Genomic DNA, 15083 nt, shown 5'->3' with positions numbered 1-15083 from the left:
AGGTAAACTTAGTGGACATTGCAATAGATTGGATGTGGGGGGCATGAGAAAATGTTACATTTGCAAAGTTGACACGTATCTGTAACACTCAGGCCTAAAATCCTGAGGTGATAAAAGGGCCATTTATCAAAGCAGGCAAGACTCTAGATAGATAAGGTTGAAGAGAATGATCAAGACTTCCATTTTATTTATTTTTTATTGTACTCTAGATGAAAGTTTACAGAGCAAAGTAGTTTCTCATTAAACAATTGGTGTACATATTCTGTGACATTGGTTGCCAACCAGACAAAGTGTCAACACTCTCCCCTTCTCAACCTCGGGTTCCCCATTACCAGCTTTTCTGTCCCCTCCTGCCTTCACATCCCTGCCCCAGGGCTGGTGTAACCATTTAGTCTCGTTTTGTTTCATAAGCCTGTCTAATCTTTGGCTGAACCTCAGGAGTGACTTCAGTACTGAGTTAAAAGGGAGTTCAGGGGCTGTATTCTCGGGGTTTCTCCAGTCTCTGTTAGTCCAGTAAGTCTGGTCTTTTCTTTCTTTTTTTTTTGTGAGTTAGAATTTTGTTCTACATTTTTCTCCAGCTCTGTCCAGGACCCTCTATTGTGATGATGTTTGTCAGAGCAACTGGTGGTGGTAGTCGGGCACCATCTACTTGTGCTGGACTCAGTCTGATAGAGGCTGTGGTAGTTGTGGTCCATTAGTACTTTGGACTAATCTTTCCCTTGAGTCTTTGGTTTTCTTCATTCTCCCTTGCTTCAGATGGGGTGATATCAGTGGAGTATCTTAGATGGCTGCTCACAAGCTTTTAAGATCCCAGATGCTACTCACCAAAGTAGGATGTAGAACATTTTCTTTATGAACTATGTTATGCCAATTGAACTAGATGTTCCCTGAGACCATGGTCAGCCCAGTAATTCGGTCCCTCAGAGAGTCTGGATGTGTCTGTGGAGCTTCCATGACCTTGCCTTGTACAAGTTGTGGTGCTTCCCCAGTATTGTGTTGTCTAACGCTTCACCAAAGTTACCACCTATCTATTGTCTATTTAGTTTTTATTCCCACCCCTCCCCTCCCTCATAACCATCAGAGATTGTTTATTTGTTGTGTAAACCTTTTCATGAGTTTTTGTAGTAGTGGTCTCATTACCATATTTGTCCTTTTGTGATTGACTTATTTCACTCAGAATAATGGCCTCCAGATTCATCTGTGTTGTCAACTATTTCGCAGATTCATCATTGTTTTTTATCATTGTATAGCATTCCATTGTATGTATGTATGATAATTTGTTCATCCATACATCTATTGATGGGCACTTAGGTTGTTTCCATCTTTTTACTATTGTGAATAATGCTGCAGTGAGCGTGGGTGTGCATATATCTGTTCATGTGATGGCTCTTACTTCTCTAGGGTATATTCTTAGGAGTGGGATTGCTGGATCATAGGATATTTCTATTTCTAGCTTTTTAAGGAAGTACCATATCCTTTGCAAAATGATTGTACCACAAGAGTTCCAATTTCCCTGCAACCTCTCCAACATTTGTTATTTTCTGTTTATTTTTTATTTGTGCCAGTAATGTCAAGGTGAGATGGTATCTCATTGTGGTTTTGATTTGCATTTCTCTACTGGCTAGTATTAGTGAGCATTTCTTCATGTGTCTGTTGGCCACCTGAATATCTTCTTTGGCAAAGTGTCTGTCTGTTCATATCCTTTGCCCATTTTTAAATTGGACTATTTGTCTTTTTGCTGGAGAGGTGTTACATTTTCCTGTAGATTTTAGAGATCAGAAGTTTGTTGGATTTGTCATAGCCAAAAATTTTCTCCCAGTCTGTAGGTTCTCTTTTTAGTTTTTTGGTAATGTCTCGATGAGCATAAGTGTTAAATTTTTAGACGATTCCACTTATCTAGCTTATCTTCTGGTATTTGTGTATTGGTAGTTATGGTTTGTATTCTGTTAAAGCCATGAATTAGGACTTCTAGCTTTGGCCTTATTTTTTCTTTTATGATCTTTATAATTTTTGGTTTTATACTTAGGTCTTTGATCCATTTTGAATTAGTTTTTGCGTATGGTATGAGGTATGGGCGCTGTTTCATTTTTTTGCAGATGGACATCCAGTTTTGCCAGCACCATTTGTTAAAAAGACTGTTTTTTCCCAATTTGATGGACTTTGGGCCCTTGTCGAAGATCAGGTGACTGTAGGTGGATGGATTTACATCTGGGTTCTCAGTTCTGTTCCATTGGTCAATGTGTCTGTCATTGTACCAGTACCAGGTTGTTTTGACTACTGTAACTGTATTGTAGGTTCTGAAGTCAAGTAGTGCAAGTCCTCCTACTTTATTCTTCTTCTTCAAGAGTGCTTTACTCATCTGGGGCCTCTTCCTTCTCCATTTAAAGTTAATGGTTAGTTTTTCTATCTCTTTAAGGAATAGTGTTGGTGTTTGGATCGGGATTGCATTGTATTTGTAGATTGCTTTTTTTTGTTGCGGGGGTAGAATTGACATTTTCACAATATTGAGTCTTATCTATCCAGGAGCATGGTATGTTTTGCCATTTATGTAAGTCTCTTTTGGTTTCTTGCAGTAGTGTTTTGTAGTTTTCTTTGTATAGGTCCTTTACATCCCTGGTTAGATTTATTCCTAAGTTTTTTTTTTTTTTAAGTGACTATTATAAGTGGTATTGTTTTCCTGATTTCCTTTTGGTAGTTCTCTTTATTGGTATATAGGAATCCAACGGATTTTTCTATGTTTATCTTGTATCTTGTTACTTTGCTGAATCTATTAGCTCCAGTAGTTTTCTCGTAGAGTCTGTTTGGTTTTCTATGTATAGTATCATATCATCCACAAATAGGGACAGTTTTACTTCTTCCTTCCCAATTTGGATGCTCTTTGTTTCTTTTTCTTGCCTTATTGCTGTAGCTAGGATTTTCAGCACAATGTTAAATAGAAGTGGTGATAAAGGGCATCCTTGTCTTGTTCCTGTTCTCAAGCAGAATGTTTTCAGCCTCCTCCATTAAAAATAATATTGGCTGTTGGTTTTATATAGATGCCCTTTATTATGTTGTGGAATTTCCCTTCTATACCTATTTTATTGAGAGTTTTTATCAGGAAAGAGTGTTGAACTTTGTGAAATGCTTTTTCTGCATCTATTGAGATGATCATGTGATTCTTTTATGTCATGTATTTCATTGATTGATTTTCTAATGTTGAAACAAAAAGAAAAAAAACTTTTTTTTTTATAAAAAAAAATACCTGATGTAAATTCCACTTCATCGTGGGTTTTTTTTTTTTTTTTTTTTTTTATATAATGCTGAATTCTATTGGCTAGAATTTGTTGAGAATTTTTACATCTATATTCATGAGGGATATTGGTCTGTAATTTTCCTTTTTTTGTGGTATCTTTGCCTTCTTCATAGAATGAATTCTTTTTTTATCTTCTGAAATAGTTTGAGTAGTACTGGTGTAAGCTCTTCTCTCAAAGTTTGGTAGAATTCTCCAGCGAAGCTATCTGGTCCAGGGCTTTCTTGTTGTTGGAAGTTTTTTTTGTTGTTGTTTTTGTTTTTTTTTTTAATTACCTTTTCAATCTCTTCTCTTGTTATGGGTATGTTCAGAATTTCAACTTCAGTTTGCGTTAGTTTGGGTAGATAGTGTGTTTCTAGAAATTTGTCCATTTCCTCTGGGTTTTCAAATTTGTTGGAGTATAGTTTTTCATAATACTCTATTATGATCCTTTTTAGGTCACTGGGCCTGGTGTAATATCCCTCATTTCATTTCTTATTTGGTTTATTTGTGTCTTCTCCTGTTTTTCTTTTGTCAGTTTGGCCAATGGTTTGTTGATTTTATTGATCCTTTCAAAGAACCAACTTCTAGTTTGTTGATTTTTTCTGTTGTTTTTCTATTCTCTATTTCATTTATTTATGCTCTGATCTTTATTATTTCCTTCCTTCTGGTGGCTGTGGGCTTCTTTTGCTGTTTTGTTTCCATTTGTTTGAGTTGTGTAGCTAATGTTTTGATTTTGTCCCTTTCTCCTTTTTTGATCCGTGTACCTATTGCTGTAAACTGACCTCTGGGCACTGCCTTTGCTGTGTCACAAAGGTTTTGGTATGATATGTTTTCCTTTTCATTTGATCCTAGGAATTTTTTATTCCGTCTTTGATTTTTTTCTATTAACCAGTGGTTTTTAAGCAGGGTGTTTTTTTGTTTCCATGAATTTGATTTTTTTTCCTTACTCTTCCTGTTATTAATTTCTGCTTTGGTGGTGTTGTGATCAGAGAAAATACTTTGTATTATCTCAGTGTTTTGATTTTGTTGAGGGTTGCTTTGTGGCCTAAGCTGTGGTCTGTTCTGTAAAATGTTCCATGTGTGTTGGAAAAGAATGTGTACTTTGCTGCTGTTGGGTGGAATGTTCTGCATATGTCTGTGAGGTCAAGTTGTTTGATTGTGGCCTTTAGCTTTTCTGTATCTTTATTGAGTTTCAGTCTAGATGTTCTGTCCTTGACTGTGAGTGGTGTGTTGAAGTCCCCTACTATTATTGTGGAACTGTGAGTTTCTCTTTTCAGTGTTGCTTTGTGTATTTTAGAGCCCTGTCACTGGATACATATTTATTATGGTTACGTCTTCATGGGGGACTGTCCCTTTAATCATTGTATAATGTCTTTTGTCTTTTATAGTGGGTTTCGTTTTGAAGTCTATTTTATCTGAGATTAGTATTGCCACTCCTGCTCTTTTTTGGAGGGTATTTGCTTGATGCATTTTTTTTTCTATCTTTGATTTTTAATACATTTATGTCCTTGTTTCTAAGGTGTGTGTCTTGTCTTCTAGACAGCATGTTGATGGGTCCTGTTTCTTAATCCGTTCTGTCACTCTCTGTCTTTTTATGGGTGTGTTTAAGCCATTTATGTTCAGTGAGATTATTGATAGGTATGAGTTTATTTTTGCCATTTTTTGGTGCTTTTTTGTGGTGCTGATGTTTTCTTTGTTCCTCTTATTCTCCTGTGCTGAATTTCTTCTGTTTGTGGATTTTTTTTCCATTTCTTTTGTTTTTGTAGATTTTTTGATTTTACTGAGACCTTATGTTTGTGGACTGCAGGAGTGTTGAAAGCATGCCTCCACACATACCTAAAACCTCTTGGCAAAGGGTGGAAGACTTGTTGATTGAAGATATTGAAGGCAATTTCTGTCCACTAGCTAGTTAGTGACCACTAGCTGGCTGAGCAGATTTCAGTGAGTGCCCATTGCAGAGAAAACAGATTTTACAGAATTATTTCAGGGAAGCAACTAAACAAACAGCACAACAGCAGCGACCGAACAAGGACCACAGACCCTGGGGGAAGCAGCCTCCTTTCCAGACTTGCAATGTTACCTGTGATTGAAAACATTGAGTTTTCAGCAAAAAATCATGAGACATGCAAAGAAAGAGGAAAGAAAGGTCCATACACATGAAGAAAGGTAGTCAATAGAAAACTGTCCCTGAGGAAGAGCAGATCTCGGACTTACTAAACTAAGACTGTAAACCAGCTGTTATAAATATGCTCAAATAATTAAAGAAAACCTCTTCTGAAGAATTAAAGAAAAGTATGAGAGCGATGTGTCACTGAATAGAGAACATCAACAGAGATGGAAATTATTAAAAAAAAAATCCAAATGAAAATTCTGGAGTTGAAAATTGTAATAACAAGTGAAAAATTCACTAAGAGGGTTCAACCGAAGATTTGAGCTGGTAGAGGAAATCAGTGGACTTGAACATAGGTCAGTCAAGTTTATCTAGTCTGAGGAACAGGACAAAAAAAGAATGGATAAAAATGAAAAGAGCCTCAGAGACCTGTGAGACACCATCAAGTGTGACAACGCACACATAAGGGGAGTCCCTGGGGCGGGGAGGGAGAGAGGGTGAAAGAATACTTGAAATTATGGCCTGAAAAATTCCCGCATTTGATGAAAATCATTAATGCGCACATCCAAGAAGCTCAACACACTCAGAGAGATCCACACCTAGACACAGCGCAGTGAAAAGTTCAGTTGGAAGAACTTCCTTGGCTTTTCTTATTACCTTTTGAACCGTAATTTGTTCATTCTGGCCTAGCCTATAGTAACGACATTGAATTCCTGAGGTTACATACTTTTCATACGTTCAGCGTAGCAAACAAAAAAATATGCAGCCTGTATAAATATTGCAGATAATTACTCAGTGCGATGTACTCTTTTCTTACGTACATTGAACTTTAATAATAATTTTAATTCTTTTTATGTATGGCTTTTTCCCCTTTGGAGTCAAAGTTAATTTTTATGTGACTTCATTAATATTTTTGGACTTAATAAAGCAAATGAGTTATATACAGCTTTTTATATTTTATTTTAAATTAATCTACAGTGATTCAATTTGCTTGATATTATTATTTAAAGAGAAAATGCTTAATCTTGCTCTAATTTCTAGTTCCGTACTAACTAGTATCTCTTGATACATAACAAGGACCTGTACATTTCTTGCATGTTATTCCTTATTTAGGTAGTTTGGAAAATAGCAATTTGAGTAATTTAATAGGTAAGACGTATTGAAACACTTCATATATCACTGTAAAACAAGATTTTTGGAGGCAGGAATGTGACAAATGAGGTCACCATGTAGACATCATGTCATTCGCTGAACTTAAGCCCGTATTTTTCCCAAAATATGTTAGATGAACTCATTAGAGTCAATGAAAACCAGTGAGAAAAAAAAGCATCTGGCATCCAACTGCCTGTTTCTGACAAGGTTAAGATTACTCAGGCTGGTAGTGTTTCTGTTTTGTATACTGACATGGCCTATTGCTACAGAAACTGATGAGAACTATTGAAAAGTTACAAGCTTGCTGTCATTGCTATAACCTTCACAGATGCAATCGTTTATACTTGCACTGCTGTTCCCGCTTAACCTCCTAGTGAAGTGACGTGTGTAAAACCCTCAAAGTACTTTAGTGTTACAACGAACATTTTGGAAACATTAAGTTATCTCAGCAAAAATTTATGTTATCGACTGAGAGCATGTTCTGTAAAAGATATTAATGCATTCTGAGAAATTGAAGGTAGATTTTTTGACTACTGATCAGTATTTTATTTGCAGTTGCTATTATAAAGTTTTCCATTGGCATTTATTTTTACTTCTGTAACATGATCACAGGCTATGACTTACAAAATATATTTGCTCGAATAGAATTTTATATTGAAATACCAAAATTACTGTTTCCTTTTTTAAATAATTCTTCATCAGTTGCAGTAAAAATAAAATTAAGATTTTATTTACTGAGCAAATATTTTGACATAGGTCATTAGAAAATATTCTATTCTATTTGAATAAACTTTTCACAGCATTTTATAATTGAGAGGGCAACATTTATAAAGGAATTCCAAGAATATAGTTAATAAGTTACATATTTCAGTGTCCATTGAGAACCAATTAGTTGAACAGAAAAGCAAAAAGAGTTGTATAATTAGTGATAAAAATCTTTAAATATGGTAGCCCATGAAACCAGATCAAAGATTTCATCTTCTTAGATATTTTGTTTGCTAAGGAAATTATTATATTTCAGTCTAATATAACTTGAAAAGTTTAAATATTTTGTGTAACCCTTAATGTAAAAACACACCATAAATAAAAATACTCAGACATCATGTTAAGGCCAAGCCAAGACTCTAGACCAGATGTATAAATCAGCTAAATTCAGACTGAGTGCTCCACTTCACCATATGCTTTCTGATAATTAAACACAGAGAAGCTACGTACCAACCACTAATGACAAAGATGAAGAAATTGAAGATTTTTACCAACTTCTCAGTCTGAAATTGATCACACGTGCAATCGGGATGCATTGATAATTACTAGTGATTGGAATGCAAAAGTTAGAAACCAAGAAGAAGGATCAGTAGTTGGAAAATATGTCATTGATGATAGAAACAATGCAGAAGATCTCATGATAGAATTTTGCAGGACTTAGAACCTATTCACTGGAAATACCTGTCCTTCAACAACATAAATAGTGACTACACACATGGACCTCACCAGATGGAATACTCAGGAATCAAATTGACTGTATCTATGGAAAGAGAAAATGGAAAAGCACAATATCATCAGTCAAAATAAGACCGGGGGCCACTATGGAACAGACCGTCAAATGCTCATATGCAAGTTCAAGCTGAAGCTGAAGAAAATTAAAACAAGTCAACGAGAGCCAAAAGACTGAATTTAGAGACCATCTCAAGAATAGATTTGACACATTGAACACTAATGACCAAAGACCAGATGAGTTGTGGGATGACACCAAGGACATCGTACATGAAGAAAGCAGGAGGTCACTGAAAACACCAAAATGAATGTCAGAAGAGGTTCTTGAATATAGAGTAGCTAAAGTGAACGGAAGAAATAATCACTTAAAAGAGCTGAACAGAAGATTTCAAAGGGTGGCTCCAGAAGACAGAGTAAAAATGCGCAAAGACCTGGTAGTTAGAAAACCAAAAGGGAAGAACAGACTTGGCATTCTCAAGCTGAAAGAACTGAAGAAAAAATTCAAGCCTTGAGTTGCCATGTTAAGGGAAGATTCTATAGACAAAATATTGAATGAAGCAGGGCACATCAAAAGAAGATGGAAGGAATACAGAGTCACTATACCAAAAAGATGGTTGACGTCCAGACATTTCTGGAGGTGGTATATGATCACGAACCTATGATAATGAAGAAAGAAGTCCAAGCTGCACTGAAGATATTGACGAAAAACAAGGCTCCAGGAATCGATGGAATACCAACAAGAGATGTTTCAGCAAATGAATGCAACACTGGAAGCACTCACTCATCTATCCCAAGAGATTTGGAGGACGGCTTCCTGGCCGACTGACTGGAAGAGATCCATATTTGTGCCCATTCCAGAGAAAGGTGATCCAACAGAATGTGGAAATTATCAAACAATATCATTAAAATCACACAGGTAAAATTTTCCTGAAGATCCTTCAAGAACTGTTGCGGCAGTACATAGACAGGAAACTGCCACGAATTCAAGTTAGATTCAGAAGAGGACGTGGAACCAGGGATATCATTGCTGATGTCAAATGGATCTTGGCTGAAAGCAGAGAATACCATAAACATGTTTATCTATGTTTTATTGACTGTGCAAAGGCATTCGACTGTGTGGATCATAACAAGCTATGGATAACACTGTGAAGAATGGGAATTCCAGAACACTAAATTGTGCTCATGAGGAACCTTTACATAGATCAAGAGGCAGTTGTTTGGACAGAACAAGGGGATACTGGTTGGTTTAAAGTCAGGAAAGGTGTGTATCAGGGTCGTATTCTTTCACCCTACCTATTCAATCCGTACGCTGAACAAATATTCTGAAAAGTTGGACTCTATGAAGAAGAACTTGGCATCAGGATTAGAGGAAGACTCATTAACAACCTGTGATGTGCAGATGACCCAAGCTTGCTTGCTGAAAGTGAAGAGGACTTGAAGCACTTACTGATGAAGATCAAAGACCACAGCCTTCAGTAAGGATTACACCTCAACATAAAGAAAACAAAAACTCTCACAACTGAACCAATAAGCAACGTGATGATAAACAGAGGAGAGACTGAAGTGGTCAAGGATTTCATTTTACTTGGATCCACAATCAGTGCCTATGGAAGCAGCAGCTGAGAAACGAAACTACTTATTGCATTGGGTAAATCTGCTGCAAAAGACTTCTTTATTAAATAGCAAAGATGTCACTTTGAGGACTAAGGTGCATCTGACCCAAGCCATGGCATTTTGATACACCTCATATGCATGCAAAAGCTGGACAATAAATAAGGAAGACCAAAGAAATATTAATGCCTTTGAATTATGGTGTGGCAAAGAATGTTGACTATACCATGGACTGCCAGAAGAATGAACAAATCTGTCTTGGAAGAAGCACAGCCAGAGTGCTCCTTAGAAGCAATGATGGGGATACTTCACCTCACATACTTTGGGCGTGTTATCAGGAAGGATCAGTCCCTGGAGAAGGACATCATGCTTGGTAAATTAGAAGGTCAGTGAGATGGATTGATGCAGTGGCTGCAACAGTGGGCTCAGACATAACACAGATTGTGAAGATGGGCAGGACTAGGCCATGTTTCTTTCTGTTGTACACAGGGTCCCTATGAGCCAGAACTGACTGATGGCTCCTAACAACCACAACAGAGATGTGAGCCCATGTTAGTAACCATGACAATCTGATTTTTTTTGTTGTGACAGCTCAGGTTTTGTTCCTGCTTTTATATTCTCTGTTCAATTGTCATAGAATTGTTATTACTGCTATTTAATTCCCTCCAGATTTTTCTGCCATGGTTGTTTTCTTTTCAAAAATACATAATCTATACATGCAAAGTGTATTAAAATAAATTAATTGGTCTCTTTTAACATTGGAAATAATAGCCTTGGTCATCTTCTCATCCTCTAAACCTAGGTTATTTGATTAACTTCTAAAGTTTCAACACTCACCTCAGTTTGAATTATTCCCAAAATATGTCTATACTTCTCTTGACTGCCACGTATAAAATCCCTGGGGTACTGCATACTTCATTGGTTCAGAACTTACTTCATTGTTGTACTGAACCAGTCTGTCCCTTCTGTGCTCCTTCCCCACGTAGCAGCTTATCACCGTTCTCTCTGTCTTTTTTTCTTAAGTTAGATATTTCAGAGGTATGTTAATACTTTCCCCTCCTTTTCATTCTTCCATTATTCTAATTTAAGTCCTAGTATTCTGTGCCACATGGTTTAATAAAGAATTCCAAACTGGTATCTTTACCTCACATTTTTCCTTCTCTAGTGATTTGCCACAAGTAGTCTCAAGGTTATCTCCCTTCTGAAAACATTTATACATTTATTATAATTTTAAATCTGTGCATCAATACAGAATGGCTGCTCTGTTTTTTGATACTTGCTTATACAGTATTTGAATATTATTATCATGTTTCACAAATTGATCTTTTAATTCTAACATCCTAGATCAAACAAACAAGCCAAACTAAAAACTGTCTGATAAAAAAAATAAAGTCTGATAAAGATGAGGAAAATTACAATATGACATTGAATTGTGAGACATTTATATTTCTTAGTAAATTCAGATGAATATGGTATACTGGGAAGATGGAACACTTTGAAGAAGCGTTTTCTTCCTAAATTAACGTATGGGTTTAATACAATTTGCAGCAAAAGTAAAGAAAAGGAGATTTTCCTTCTTTTGAAAACCTGACAAAATTGTTCTGAAATTAATCTGGAAAAAATTAATAAATTTACATCTTCATTAATTTTGAAAGCCATGATGTTAATCTGTTTTCAGGAAATTAACAACACTTTCCAGTAGACATGGCCAAAGAGTCCCTTTGCATTGTGTTTAATTTTTTAGTTAGTGGGTACAGATTTTCAACCCATTTTCATCCCACCGACAAGATTATCATCCAAGCAACAGTTCTCTGTGTTTCCTTAAAGATTTCATAAAAGGTTTGAGAGCTGCCTTGCTGAATTTGCAGTTTCCCGTTCCCCTGCTGGGCACTCTCTTGATTTCTTGTCCTAAAAACTCTTCAAAACAAACAAGCAGAAAACATAAGGGCAGTTTTATAGAACTTACAAATCTTAAAGTTTGGAAGAAGTCTTACAAGTAATTTAGTCTACCCTTCTTGTTTTTTTTTTTTTTTTTTTTCAAAAACAAAGGAGAATACTTAACTATAAGCTAAAATCACACAAGTAACTAACATTTATTGAGTATCTACCTTGGGCAGGTGCTGCTAAAAAACTGGTGGTGTAGTGGTTAAGTCCTACGGCTGCTAACCAAAGGGTCTACAGTTGGAATCCACCAGGCGCTCCTTGGAAACTCTATGAGGCGGTTCTACTCTGTCCTATAGGGTCGCTATGAGTCGGAATCAACTCGATGGCACTGGGTTTGTTTTTTTTTAGGTATCTTAATACTGCCTTGTTTTCTTTTTCAATATGACTCTATTAAGTTGAGCACTCTTACTGTTCCCACCGTACAATGAGGAAATTCCATACTCAATTAGATCAATTTTTCAAGGTCATCATTTAGAATTGGATAACAGTTTATTATATGGCAAATTTCATTATCTTGATGTTTGTATAATGAGATTTGACATGAGTTTAGGATTTTTTTTTATTCTAGCGATTTTAACTGATAATATTAAGGTGTGTCATATATATGTATATATATGTGTGTGTCTATGTATATATATATTCCTGATTCAGGTTTTCACACATTGAAATTGATATTTATTCACAAAGAAAGAGCATTAGTGTTCCAAAGTAATTGCTCTTAAATGCCACACATGGGCCTTTTAAATTCCCGGGGAGCATTTTTCTGTCATTAAAGTCTGGATCCCGTTGATGTATCCTAATCATTTGACATGGTCTGCATTTTGCTGTTGCCTTCAGAATTATATGTATTTTTTTATGTATGTGATTTTAAATGATATATTCAAATACTTTAAATATTTCCATTAAACTTACGTACTTTATTTTTATTATTGGTTGTTAAAGTAGCAAAGAAAGCATAAAAATGACTTTGTATTTTTAAGAAAAATATTGGAGAAGTTTAAGGGTTTCCCTTGCATATTTGTTCAGCAGCTAACAATGAAAGGACAGAAGGAGAGCTTCATATAGTAATTATTTATAGGCTGCTATAAGAATTGTTGCAGAAACGATTTTCTGATGCTTTAACAGGCAGCTGGGTTATAAAAGGAACAGCTGTATGTTGACTTTTGCAGTACAAAACATTGACAGGTATAAATGGATGCTGGGTCCTAAGCAGGTTGTATTATGCACACACAGTTTTTGTTTCTTACAGGTTTTATTTTGTTTATTCTATCATATGAGAATATTCTATTAGTAATACAGCGTTTTCACTTGTAAAGCTTTTTTTAAAAAATTATTATTACTATTTTCATTACAGAAACACCCGCTGCATTTCCAGACACTATAAAGGAAAAAGAAACACCCACCCCTGGTGAGGATATTCAGATGGAAAGTTCCATTCCTCACACAGATTCAGGCATTGGAGAGGAGCAAGTGGCCAGCATCCTGAATGGGGCGGAATTAGAGGCCAGCGCAGGCCCTGATGCCATGAGCGAACTTTTGTCTACTTTGTCGTCTGAAGTGAAAAAATCACAGGAGAGCTTAACTGAAAACCCCAGCGAGATGTTGAAGCCAGCACCGTCCATCTCCAGCATTAGTCAAGGCAAAGGCATCAATGTCAAAGAGATACTGAAAAGCCTTGTGGCTGCCCCAGTGGAACTTGCCGAATGTGGTCCCGAGCCCATCCCGTACCCAGATCCATCACTGAAGAGAGAAGCACAGGCCATTCTTCCTATGCAGTTTCATTCCTTTGACAGGTGGGTGCTGAACTTACTACTCACGACGCTGTAGAAATGGAAGGAAGGTTGGAGTCTGAACGTATGAACATTAAGAGAGGTCTTGAGGGTTGATACTTAGGGATACAGATCCTTGTTGTTGTTATTAGTTGCCATCTAGACGATTCTGACTTTACAAAGACTATCAAAGTGACAGAGCCCTAGTGGCACAGTGGTTAAGAGCTCTGCTGCTAACCAAAAGGTTGGCAGTTCAAATTCACCAGCCACTCCTTGGAAACCCAGTGGGACAGTTCTACTCTGACCTATAGGGTTGCTATGAGTCGGAATCCACTCGATGGTAATGGGTGTGGTTTTTGGTTTTATCAAAGTGGCAGGCCAAAGGGATTGGTCTCATAGTAAGGCATGAAAGGTAGTGAGGGGGGTTAAAAACCAGAAAACCAAACCCGTTGCTGCTGAGTCCATTCTAACTCATAGAGACCTATAGGGCAGAGTAGAACTGCCCCATAAGGTTACCAAGGTGCGGCTAGTGGATTCAAACTGCTGACCTTTTGATAAACAGCCTGGGCTCTTAACCACTGCTCTACCAGGACTTAGAGGGGGTATTTGCCCCTAGGCGCAAGTCCAAGGGGTTGCGGGACAAGGCAGCCAGGGAATCCCACCCCCCACTCCTCCACCAGAGTCAGGGTGAGGGGAGGCAAACTCAAAGATTGCCCCTGGACACTGGTTACCCTCGCAAGTCCTCTGTAACGCATATCCCTAATACATTCCAGAAAAGGGCTTCAGTATGGTCTGGTAGACAGCACACTGAATTGGAAACAGCGAAACCTGGATTCTGGCTCTCTTCTCCAGACTTTAACTGTTCCACGTAAAAACAAAGGAGAAAATAGGCTGCATCTCTCCAAGGCTGTCCTGGCTCTGAAATTCTGTTACAGTGTTATAGAAATGTGTAATAAATTTTGGAGCTTAAACATCTTACTTTAAGTAATAGAATTCAAATTTGAGATTTAAGTGCAAGTATATGGAAAACATAAAAAATTTGTTGTGGTCATCTTCCATGTGTGTTCTGCGGCGTCAGTGGCGTGGCCACGTTTTGCGGGAGGAATTTGAAAGTAGTGTCAAAAGACGTTTTAGGTTTCACAGTGCTTAGAACACGGTTTATTTATCTACATTAAAATGTTAAATTGTACAAAAGTTGTTTTAGCTGAGAACAGCTAATTCTTTTCTCAGTTCCAAAATGTAGCCAATAAAATGATAGTTCACAAAAGCAGAATAAAATGACGTACTTCAGAAGCAAAGAGTTTGTGCAGGTAATATATCCTACTATTTAAAAACATGTGCAGCATAGAAAAATATTTTAGATAGTCAATAATTACTAACAATAGTACTTAACTTTGAACACTGGGGTTGATGCATATTCCGAACTATGTTTGTATGTTAACGTATGAAATAAAGAATGCGCTGGTTTAATGTGGGAATCACGGCTTTGCTATTGATGCTTGTATGTATCCCCACTGCTGTAGAGTCCGTTCCCCATAGGACAGGCTAGAACTGCCCCATAGGGTTTACAAGGCTGTAATCTTTATGAAAGCAGACTGCCACATCTCTCTTCCATAAATACATATGTGTATGTTTGAGGTGACTGACAAACAAGTGCTTTTTGTTTTTAGAGTTGTTTTAGAGAGATGAGATCAAGTTGGGAAATCAGATGTTTCTAAAACAGGATTGTCAA

The 15083-nt window shown here is 36.8% G+C and overlaps 1 protein-coding gene across 5 annotated transcripts in view; it reads left to right on the top strand.

Moving 5' to 3' along the window:
• Positions 1-15083, top strand: part of NBEA (neurobeachin) — a 914947-nt gene that overhangs the window by 332704 nt on the left and 567160 nt on the right. For all 5 annotated transcript variants that reach the window (XM_064269920.1, XM_064269919.1, XM_064269917.1 and 2 more), the window contains one exon: positions 12937-13375. In XM_064269920.1, coding sequence (XP_064125990.1) covers positions 12937-13375 — 439 coding nt within the window. The remainder of the gene's footprint in view (positions 1-12936; positions 13376-15083) is intronic.

Source organism: Loxodonta africana, chromosome 17 (assembly GCF_030014295.1).
Source record: "Loxodonta africana isolate mLoxAfr1 chromosome 17, mLoxAfr1.hap2, whole genome shotgun sequence".
NCBI lineage: Eukaryota > Metazoa > Chordata > Mammalia > Proboscidea > Elephantidae > Loxodonta > Loxodonta africana.
This window is presented reverse-complemented; position numbering and strand designations above follow the sequence as displayed.